The sequence below is a fragment of the Pezoporus occidentalis genome, unplaced genomic scaffold (genome assembly GCF_034315485.1).
Source record: "Pezoporus occidentalis ecotype Australia unplaced genomic scaffold, CSIRO_AGI_Poc_V1 ctg7, whole genome shotgun sequence".
NCBI lineage: Eukaryota > Metazoa > Chordata > Aves > Psittaciformes > Psittacidae > Pezoporus > Pezoporus occidentalis.
Genome location: NW_026916052.1, coordinates 9,411,656 through 9,423,863, shown reverse-complemented (window position 1 = coordinate 9,423,863; position 12,208 = coordinate 9,411,656). Strand labels below are relative to the sequence as shown.

The 12,208-nt window shown below is 39.9% G+C and overlaps 1 protein-coding gene across 12 annotated transcripts in view; it reads right to left on the bottom strand.

The window, feature by feature from the left end:
- The window catches only part of STXBP5 (syntaxin binding protein 5), a 116,490-nt gene that overhangs the window by 70,118 nt on the left and 34,164 nt on the right, over positions 1-12,208 (bottom strand). For all 12 annotated transcript variants that reach the window (XM_062641679.1, XM_062641683.1, XM_062641671.1 and 9 more), the window contains one exon: positions 1,865-1,999. In XM_062641679.1, coding sequence (XP_062497663.1) covers positions 1,865-1,999 — 135 coding nt within the window. The remainder of the gene's footprint in view (positions 1-1,864; positions 2,000-12,208) is intronic.

Genomic DNA, 12,208 nt, shown 5'->3' with positions numbered 1-12,208 from the left:
GTGCCTCAAGGGTCAGTACTGGGACCGGTATTATTTAATATATTCATCAACGATTTAGATGAGGGAATTGAGTGTACTATCAGCAAGTTTGCTGATGACACTAAGCTGGGAGGAGTGGCTGACACGCCAGAAGGCTGTGCTGCCATCCAGCGAGACCTGGACAGGCTGGAGAGTTGGGCAGGGAATAACTTGATGGAATATAACAAAGGAAAGTGTAGAGTCCTGCATCTGGGCAGGAACAACCCCAGGTTCCAGTATAGGTTGGGAAACGACCTGTTAGAGAGCAGTGTAGGGGAGAGGGACTTGGGGGTCCTAGTGGACGACAGGATGACCATGAGCCAACACTGTGCCCTTGTGGCCAAGAAGGTCAATGGCATCCTGGGGTGTATTAGAAGGGGGGTGGTTAGTAGGTCGAGAGAGGTCCTCCTTCCCCTCTACTCTGCCCTGGTGAGACCCCATCTGGAATATTGTGTCCAGTTCTGGGCCCCTCAGTTCAAGAAGGACAGGGAGCTGCTGGAGAGAGTCCAGCGCAGGGCAACCAAGATGATTAAGGGAGTGGAGCATCTCCCTTATGAGGAAAGACTGAAGGAGCTGGGTCTCTATAGTTTGGAGAAGAGGAGACTGAGGGGTGACCTTATTAGTGTCTATAAATATATAAAGGGGGAGCGTCACGAGGATGGAGCCAGGCTCTACTCAGTGGCAAACAATGATAGGACAAGGGGTAATGGGTACAAACTGGAACACAAGAGGTTCCACTTAAACTTGAGAAGAAACTTCTTCTCAGTGAGGGTGACGGAACACACTGGAACAGGCTGCCCAGGGAGGTTGTGGAGTCTCCTTCCCTGGAGACATTCAAAACCCGCCTGGACACATTCCTGTGTAACATTATCTAGGTGTTCCTGCTCCGGCAGGGGGATTGGACTAGATGATCTTTCGAGGTCCCTTCCAATCTCTAGCATACTGTGATACTGTGATACTGTGAAAGACTTATTTACAACACAGAACAAAACTGCCATTAGCTTTACAATATCTAAATGTCTGTTGTTACAGAATTGACACAGCTGGATAAAGTATTTTTTTTTAATGCTGAAAACCAAGTCTTTCCATTATTCAGAAACTGCCTAAACTGTGCATTGTTAACACAGCTAGGACATTATGTTGACTTAGCTATTGAAGAAGATGGACTAAAGAGCTATGTTTGTTTGAACAGCTTTTGGGAACTGATGGAATTCTTGTATGTTTAGAAGATAGAGATAACATTCCAGAAACAAATTAAGACCACAAGAACAGCAGCACACAAGTATATATTTTCTCCTATGAACCACTGTATTTGCAGACGCGATTACTAAAAGAGGAGGAGCAATGACAATAGCTGTAAAATATACTTTGCTGTTGGAACAGGCCTATTTAAATTTAATTTTCAGCACGTAATTTTATATTCTCAGTGATCCAGCTCTCTTACAATGCGTATTTCTATATCGTGCTCTTTAACCCCAAAAACGTAGTAGTGACATGGTTGCCCAAGTACCAGTCACATCATATTTTAACATACATTGTTTTTCCAGTTCTTTATCACCACAGAATTATTTTTTGTCTATTTTTATATTGTCTATTTTTATATCTATTCCAGTCACCATGATAAAATAGTTTTATGGGCAGAAACATACATGCTAACATTAAAACTTCATATTTATGAGAATAAAAAGTTTATGTGACTGTTTATGTGTTTTGATCATGTATTTGCTGAAGTGAGACTAAGATGGAGGCCACTCTGGGTAACAATGACATTTCTGCCATTGACGTTAATAACATCTAGGACACTTCTGTTCCCTCCCCTCAACAGACAATGCTTCATTAAACTCACAGTTCAATGGCTTTATTCCACATGATGACATAGCCTGAGAGAGTAAATGATTCCACATTGACGATATGAATGTTTCCTCTTTCGGTGCCCACATACAGCCATTTACTTTGGAAAGGCAGATGACAAAATGTTATCCTAAAAGAGAAGGCCATAAAAAAAAAATAAAATCAAATAATACTTTTTTAGATATCCTACACTTCAAGGCCTATGTTGCCAAAAGGCAGAAGAAAGGCAATAAGCAAACAGGAAGAAACAAGACAAGCTACAGGTAGAGAAAATTAGCAAAGCCAGTGTGTGACAAAACGAAGAGATACACAGACAATGTAAAAATTCAGAGTAAAACAAAAAATAGAAACCAAGGTATTCTAAACCTAGCAAGTCATTCAGCCACCTTTGAAAATTATCACATTGAACGTGTTTGTTCAAGATTGCTGTCATTTTAAACTTAAAATACAGTACTCCTACGCTATAATCCATAAATGTCCCTTTGAAATCTATCTAATTTCAAGTTTTAAAGAACAAAACATTTTTAAAGTAGCCTAACACACATTAAGGTGGTTTCAAGTGAGGAGACAAAGGCAGAAAATAAAGCATAAGAAACATAAGATACATAAGTATTCCCTAAAAAGTAAACCTAAACCCAATCCTAAACAACTACAAAAATAAAAGTAGCTTAATCTGGGGGCTATTTTACTTTAATAATGTTTTAATATTCTGCCTTAGAGTCTTCTCCTCTTCTAGAAAGAATTACCTGAACAAAATCCAAAAGCCAATAAAGGTTTCTACCACCACAAAAATTCTTTGACCATATTTACAGTGCAAGTGTTATTTGAAAGCTTGGTTATTACTGTCTTCTTGGGTCCTGCTTATCATTTGCTACTTCTTCAAAATTTATAAGGAAAAAGTGTTGTAGTAACTGAAGTTTTTGAAGTACCTGATTTTTTTATACAACAGAAACACTAACTAGAAATTAGAGTCTAGAACCTTTCTGGAAACTGTAAACTCCAAACCATTTTAACCTGACAGATTCCAGTAATGAAAGAAATTGCCAAACTACTTGTACTATCAAACTTGGGCATTCATAAATGTTGCAGTGATAAAGTAAAATAATTATTCAATGGAAATTGTTCTGTCAGCTTTAATCCTTAGCTTTACAAACTTTTTGCTCTTGTTTACTCCCAGTTGGGCTCCCTTCTTGCCAAACCCACACATCATTTCACAAGCCTCTTAATAAGTATTTATGCAAAGAACAGCTTTAGACCCTCTGCACTAGATGCTGTATATGCGCACTCAACCTCAGCACAAAAGCAAAGGCTTTCAGCAGCAATGAAAAAATTGCTAATGGCTGAAAAGACCTTAGCTTATATTACAGGTTTCGAAAGTTAAGGCTTCTGTAAGTAATACTACCCGGATTCAAAGTGTGCCACTTTTTAGATCATCAATTTCTTTCTAGTTAGGGAATGCAATTTGCTCAAGCACGTATTTGATTTCTCCATTTTCTAAGTTTCTTGATTGATTGTGCTTGAATATTCAAGCCAAAAGGCGGCACCAACATTTTTTATTTATGTTTCACAGAAGAAGTACTATATGCAAGACTTAAAATGCTCTTCCAACTCATTGAACTTACAAAGGTTGTAATATTTTTACTAGGCATAGCAATCTGCAAACATTACAGGTTAAAGACTGAAGTGTTCCCAACATCCTGACAAAAATATTTTATTGTAAGCTAAATCACATAGATCTGTACACACACTTCCTAGGCAGGCACCAAAACTTTACTGCCCAGTAACAGAACTCTCCCACTGTGAGCAGGTAATGGGGATGAGGAAAGGTAACCAGCATGAAAACATAAACCCTCAGTATTCTGCAGCACCACAGGGTTTGTTTTTTTTGTGCCAGCACTACATGTGCCAGAAGCAGCTGGCACACAGATCAGCTGGATCTAAAAATGTGTCCTAGCAGCCAGAAATAATATCCAGGAGCAGGGTCATGGGCCTATCCGTCTTGATCTGTGAGTTAATACTGTCAGTTACAGCTGTCCAACACTTTCATTATAAAACCAAATCTAATCCACTTCATTTAAAGGTGGGTAAAAATAACTTGGGGCTGCAACTTCAAGTACTATGGCAAAAGGGTAATATTTTGAGTGCCCAACTCCTCAATGTTCTTTGATACTATTCTTAAATGTGCAGCCATATTCAATTTGCTGTCTCCTCTATGCAAGTGAGATTAATTTTGTCAAGAATGCTCTGTTGAAAATTGGACTGAGGATTAAAGGGATTCAAACTCGTTTTGCAGGAATGGAAACAAAAGGTCAGGGTCTTCTTGGTGGTGAGGCAGTACTTGCTTATTTGACTCTTGGCCAAGGATAGCTTATTTTTTCTCTGAAAAATGCTTTTTTTCTTTCAGGAAAAAAAAAAAGTTTTTCTCTTTCAGAAACCTATTTTTCTGTCACCACAAGATTAGAATAACGTACGCCATCCATAACATATTTTAAGATGAACAGAAGTGGAAGCTGCCATATAATGCTCAGGGCATTTTTACAGGTCAGGAATTCTTCCTCTCTCCCTATGCTCATATGGATACATACTTAAATGTGGAAAAATAAAATCGTGTCAGGAACAGATCAAATAGACTACAGCCAACCCATATAAGAAATTTTTTGAATTCTTTCTTGCACACAAACCCCCAGCTGGCTGAAAACAATGTATCACTTAAAGCAGAGCACCATACTTTTCTCATGTACTAAACCATTCCGGCCAACTATTATGAAAAATAGACCAGTTTGGTGCATCTAAAGAAAAGAGACAGCCTAGGACTGTTTAAGCCAGTGATCACAGAAAGCAGCCTTCTGCAGGCAGCTCTTTCATGGAGCAACTGATTCCTCATGTAATTGCCAAAGAAACTTCAGCTAGCTCAGTACATATAGCATATTTTGTGGAGTGGACTGAACTTTGAGCAAAATCCAAGTATTGTGCAACAGCACTATGCCAAGAATTTCACTTCCCCATACCTGTACACACACACAAAAAAAATCCCTTTATAGAAAAAAAAGCAGTGCCTTAAAGGGATTTTTGTGTTTTAATCTGAAATCTACAGTATGATTTTAATACATGGTAACATCAGTGATAAAATGAGGCATTGTTATGCAACAGTCGAAGTAGTTCTAAACTCAAGCTGTACTTTTCCCCAAGCATAAAATCTTCCTCCTCATTGCATACATATTTGCAAAACTACTCCTTTACCTGCTGCCCCCTTCCAAAAATAAAACAAAACCCCAAAACCAAACCAACAACAAAACAATCCCCTAAAATAAAATAAATAAAAAAACACTTTCATTTCTGTGAAATGGATTTGTAAGAGTTCAAGAAAACAAAACAATATACAAAAACCACAGTGGTGCACACAGAGTAGGAAGCACTGATAAAAGAAAAACCCTCACAAATATTACCTGTTCTTACTATAATTAAAATATAATTTGTGCTATTGCTTATGGGAGAGTATTAGTGACAGAAGAGTCTTTAAGAAGCCATATGTAAACCTACAGAAAGGATTTCCTCTTTTAACTGCAGACCATGTGGGTTTTTTTCATAAACCAAAGTTAGTTAAAGGAAAAAAAAAGACCAAAAAAACCCTACCACCTTAATTGTGGTTGATTCACAACAGTTGTTATAGCAAATAATAGTATTTCCTAGAGGAATTTAATTACAGAAATATAAAAAAAAATTATTAATGCACAAGTTGGAAATCAGGCTTTTAAGGGAAATATTTAAGTAAAAATGACAGGCTGTTATCTTGAATGTATTATTACGACAACAAAGCCTAATTTAACCATTGCCTTTTCTTAGCCTACCGTATTATGAATTATTATATGTTCTTCAGAAATTTTCACTGCTTTAACAAAGAGTGACAAATGCTTTGATGAATGACAAACACTGATGATACATTTATTTTTCAGTCACTAAAACTATTTCTAGAAGCTCAGGCTATCATTATAGGCCTGCAGTTACTGTAATTACACTAGCTATAAAATAAAAACTTTCTAAAAAAAAAGCATTAAGCTACCAAAGTTGTATGCTGCATACCTCTATATTCAACTTTTCATTCATGGGATAACCACCATGTAAAATCCAGAAGCTGAAAAGTTTAATACTTATGTTAGCCTAGATTCCACATCCATGGTCTCTTATCAAGTCTTCAATGGGCACAATAAGTCAAGAGTGTTAGAATTACATACTAATGGAAGCAAGCAGTGGCTGTGACTTCCTAGACTGCTGCATGGGGTCAATTTCCAGGTCTAGTAACTACAATAAGCTTAAAACACCTACCTGCACACAAAAGGCCTGGAGGGGAAGGTAGCGCATGCAGAGGAAGAATTCCTCTTCAATGCATCAAAAAACTGGCCCCTGAAAGGACCACGTGGATAAATGCGGTATATCACAGAGACTGGAACAGGTACTTCAATTCCATTTATATCCCATAACAACTCTCCAAATACATTCACTTGAAGGGCTGCCTCTAAGGGGAACTGAGAAGTACTTATGTTCAGTATCAGAGCTGTGATGTAGACTAATGGTGTCAACATGGAGTAACAGGGAATCAAAAGTCAAGAACAGAAATAAAGCTGTCACCACTGACGTGATCACTATTAGGTCCATTCAGATAATTTTCGAGAAAAAGGCTCAATTTTAGAGGTTTTGTACACTGCTGCAGGTGTCTGTACTCTTATGATATAATGTTCCTAATATATTTCATGGCTTACATGTTTTCCTTCATGAGGTCACATTTCACCACTCCATTTTAAGATGGCTTTTCGAGCTTCAGTTGTACTTGCCTCAGAAAGGGTCTCCACATTTTATGTACAGACAAGTAGAAATGGGCTTGTAATACAAAAGACTGAAGCACACAAGCATGTTGAAGCAACTGTTTGGAAAATTAAGAAAGTTTTTCAATATTGAAGGAATTCACACCAAATATCCTGAAGATCTGAAGGTCTCTTGCCACTGATAAAATCCCCTGCACTACATCTCCTGTTGGTGTACCAGACATGACTCAAAAAGTAACCAAATCCTTGGCATCAGACGATGCTTGTGTAAGCTGCCCCAACACATGCAGTTAGAGATCAACATTCCATCTGGGAAATTATGCTAACTTCTTGAAAGATGATAAAACTCCTTCTAATTACTTCATCTAGTTGATCACTATTAAGTAGCATTTTTAAGCCCACCAATAAAAAGAAGGCTTTATATGACACCACAAATGCAAGCAGACCTGATGAGCATTTCCTTTCACTCTGAAGAAAGCAGTTTAAAATGTATTAAATAAAAAAAAAGGCAGAAAACAGGTTAAAAAACTTAGTTGTGTTGTATATAAAACTTGTACTTGGTTTAACGCTCTGCAAAGACTCCCAAGTGTTTCTCAGAAGTATAGTTTGGATATGTATTTTTAATCCTCCTGTTAGTTACAATATAATCCTACCTCTAAACACATAGGGAAAGGGGAAAAAGTCAGTTCTCAAACAAAGCCTGGAAATGAAACAGTGATACTGATACACAGAGAGGGGAAGAAAAAACAAAAGCACACAACCAAAAGCCCCGAAACAGTATCTATCACCTGCTCTCACAGGCAAGAAACTTGTATGTCCTTCAGCTATCCACAAAGTGGCAGAATTTGTCAGTTTATAAATTCAGTGAGGTGAAAGGAAAAATTGTCTTGCAACTAATACCTGCTAATACACAGTCTGAGTATAAAGTTACAGTATCTAACAAAATAAGGTATGTGTCATAATAAAAGTTAAGTCTTGCTTATTAATAAGTAAAAACAGGTGGAATTTTTCACTCTGTCTACAGCTCTACAGTGAGTAGACTGTTTTAAACACAAGGCTCAAGTTGCTGTTTAGAACAGGATACAAAAACATGAAAGCATAATTTCATAGCTTGTAATTGTGCAGTTTCATGCTGAGGAAAACTATTTAAATCCTGCAACACAAAAGTTGTCATATTAAAAATTAAACTTATCAATATATTCAATGATCGATATGCAAAGCACCAAATGCTCAGCTCTATTTTTACGCTATAATTCTGGTTCTTGTCTTTACGCTAAGTCACAGAACAAGTAAACTACTTCCTCTGGCATTAGGACAGGGAAACTGAGCTCAGGAAAGGTGCAAGTCTTACCTAAAGAAATTTTTTATATTTGTATGTAAAGCTAAATGGTTTGGGGTTTGGTTTGCAGCAAAGGAGACTCGGATTTGCCTATCCATACCACTTTCCTTCCCTCCTGTCGAGGTTTAAACCCAGTCAGGCAACTCGTTCACTCATTCCCCCCACTTCTTTCCCTCCCCCTACTCCCGGAGGGACAGAGAGGAAAATCAAAAAGAACGCAACTCCCATGGGTTGAGATAAGAACAATTTAGTAACTAAGGTATAACACAAATCACTACTGCTACCACCAATAATAACAATGATAAAGGAAATAACAAGGGAAGAGAATACAACACCTCACCACCACCCGACCGATAACTCACCCCCCCCCCCCCCCAAGCCCGACCAAGCACCGACCTCCAACCCTGCAGTCTCCCAACCCTTCCGGCTAACTCTCAGTTACATCCTGGGCATGACGTGCTGTGGTATGGAATACCTCTTTGGTCAGTTTGGGTCAGGTGTCCTGTCTCTGCTTCCTCCCGGCCTCCCCTCCTCCCTGGCAGAACATGAGGCTCACAAAGTCCTTGGCCAAACCAAAACATCATTGTTATCAGCTCTGTTCCCAGGCTGAAAGTCAAAACACTGCACTGCACCAGCTACCAAGGAAGAGAAAAATGACTGCTACTACTGAACCCAGGACAGTTATCCACCCCTTATTCCATACCATTCACGTCATGCTCAGATCCCACATTTTCAATATACTATCACTCTTATCTAAGTGCATGGACCAGTAGCTATAAAGCTGCTGCGTCCACCTGGTCCATGATGCCAGGCTCCATCTCTTGTAACAGTCTTCCAGAGCAGGAGAGACTGTGTGCAGTGTTCACACTTGTGAATAAACTGGGCAATAGTGTCCATTGCTAAGTCCACCCCTCGATCATGAGCCCATCTCTATGTTGCATCTCTGCTCTGATGGCTTGAATGTCATGGGCCCACCAGGCTCAAAATAATTCACTGTCCCCTTCAGCAGTTTCTGCAGCTTGTTGCTGGGGACTCCATACAGCTGCCTTCCATCTCCGACGCTTTCAAAGCACTGGAGGGGCCCAGTGGACTAGATACTTGCCCATACTGTCCCACATGCCCTGCCATTCATGACTGTCCAGCCTTGGGAAAAACCTCTTGGTCCTCCCATATCGTCATCTAACCCCAGAGAAGACCCAAACCCTACTCTGCTTAAATTTCGGGATCAGAAAAAATGATCGTGGGTAAAATGCAGTCTGTATGTGTGCCAACATGCTGATCCCCATCACAGTCAGCAGCGAGGTTCCAGGGGTACCCAAAGGCCATTGAAAACCTTCAGAACTCTCAAACGATGCTGCTGTACTTGTCACTGGGGCTGGTGCAGCTGCTGTGCTTGCCGGCTCTCCCACCGCCAACTTCTCTTTTCCTGAGTCCAGCTCTTCCTCCTCTGCCTTGCTGGGAAATGCTGCGTGGTCTCCTGCATCCTCCTGGGACTCGGCGGGCGGCTGCCGGGGAATGCTCTCGGCCGCCGCGGGGCTGGGCTCGGCCGCGGGCCCCGGGTCCTCCGCCGCCTTCTCCCGCCTTCTCTCCGCCTCCTTCCGCTCCTCGACCGCCCCGACCCCCTCCACCGGCAGCCGGCCCCTCGCGGCCTCCGAGCCCGCTCCCGCCGCTTGGTCCCCGGGGCCGCTCTCCCGAGTCGCTTCAGCAGCCGCCGGCTCCCGGGGCCGCTCCCCCTCGGCTCCCCGCAGCCTCACGAAGACGGAGGCGAGGACGAGGGCCAGGACGGTGAAGAGCAGCCGGACGGCCAGGTACAAGTCCACGGCCACGTCCGTCCCGCCCTGCTGCTGGAGCCCGCCCGTATTACAAGTCATTGCCATAAAGTACAGTGAGACAAGAACCTTAGCCCAAGCCCCACACTTGATAAACACTAACACAGCAAATACCGGCTCTAAGTAAGTTACTCTCCCACCCCTCTTTTTTTTTTTCTTATATCTGGTTAGACTGTCACTTCACCATCTCTTGAATTGTTTCTGTGAAGCCCCTGGCTCATTAGTGATGTGAATTTGACCTTTCACACCACAGATCAGAACAAAATGAAGTAGTTCCTGCATGGTAAGAAAATTAAAGCCAGACTGGGTATCTAGCTTACAACATACTTTCAATATTTACCCTAATAAGAAGCATTAACTATGCTTATTTCGCAGTTAATCTAGCCTAACATATTTGCTACTAAGTCAAACCAAGTTTGATGCAAGGTTTGCATTACATATGAACACACGATTTTATTACCTGTAGGATATTTACACAGGTATGTAATGTAAAAAGGTATGCGGATGACAAAAATTACATTATGATTCACTGAAGAAATCTTAGAGAAGTACAAAACCTATGATACTAAGTAAGTTCACACACTGAAGTTTGCATTCTGCAAAGAGGTACTAATACACTTTTAATATGCAAGCAACACCCTACCCTCCTCCCCATGTCAGCATCATTATGCTTTTTTTTTTTTCTCTTTGGCCCCTACACACTGCTTCCCACAGTCAGACAGTGGCCAGGCTCAGTATGACATGGGTTTAATATTCTCTAAATTTTGCTTGGCAACCAGAACATGGAGCAGCTGCAAAACCCACACAAACACAACAGAAACAAAAGGCTAGAAAACTTGCAGAACAAGCGTGTTTAGCACTGTGCTTCTGACATCTGCCAGTAATTGCAGCTAACAGATTCGTTATACATCAAAAACTTCATCAATCACTGGTTCAGAAGACTTGCTTCAAATTACTAACCATCAATGGTACAAAAGGCAATCAAAAGCTATGAATCTATTCAATGGCCAGTTTCCTATCTATAGATACTCAAGTCACTTAAAGATTCCACAGAAGGCATCTTTCAAGACTATTAGCCGCTACTTTTAAAGAACTCTTTTGTACAAATCTAAAATGCTGCAAGTTACCCAATGAAGACATTATCCACAGCTCAGAACAGTCTGTAATGGACATAGAATTATTCTAAAAGAAAAAGAAACTCTCACCACTCTGTTCTTTAAATTCCTGGAATTTTAAGGCTGGAGAGGCAGGAATTCACACTTTCCAGTCATATACTAAAGACTGCATTTTGAATTAAATTACAGGTAATTTAATACTCTAACTCAATTTTCAGGTAAGTATAAAAAAAACCTTGACACTACACAAACACTTACAAACAAGCTATGTCTGGTTTTTATTCCTCGTTTGAAAGATGTTCAGAACAGGGCTGAAGGTAATCTAGTTTGGCTAGCTTGCTAACAGGAGAAACAAATATGAAATCCAGAAATATCGGGCAGTAATTCTTCCATATGGCTAAAAGCAGGGAATTAGCCTGGTAAAAGGCTGTTCTAGAATACAGAATTCAGTCATAGCATTCTTTTTTTTTTTAAATAGTTCAAGAATAGTTTTCAAGACTACAATATCATTTAATCTGGGTAGCTACCTGCTACAGTTAGCTTACAATGCTACAGCCAACCTTCTAGTTCACATTTAATCCTCACACATTAAACTCTGACTTCTTAGAAACAAAATCAAAGAACTGGCTTGTGACATGTTGAGCTCAACTGCTATTAAACAAGACACAAATACTGCTTTTCTGCAGTCACCATGAGTCCAGGTATGTAATTTTAAACCTTAGGATCTACAGAGTCCTAGAGCAAAAAACAATATAACTGGAATAGTGGTTTCAGTCATGGAGTCAGATTTGGCTTAGTTTCGCCTCCAAGGACACTTTTTCCAACGTGTTAACTATTTATTCTTTCACCCAAACATTGCCAAGATACTGAAGTCCCCTACCCAAGCTGGCAAATTAAAGTATCATTAGAGAAGATATTGCTCTGTTGTAGTGTTTAGTATTGTAAATAACTCCTTTTTGAGAAGTTACTTATCCTTACAAGTAAACCTTCATCCCACAACATAAATTATTTTAAAAATTTTGTTAATTAGGTATCTAACAACTTGGCGTGTGTAAACTGAGAAGACCCAGTGTGATTCATGAACATTTGATAAACTTAGTAGGTAATATAATGCATATGACCTAAGCAATGCCTATTTACTTCAAATTCACATGATACATCAGGCCTATTAGGTATAATTACTAAGAATGCCTAGTGTTATAAAAGGCACCTATTTAGAATTATTCTATGGTGAAG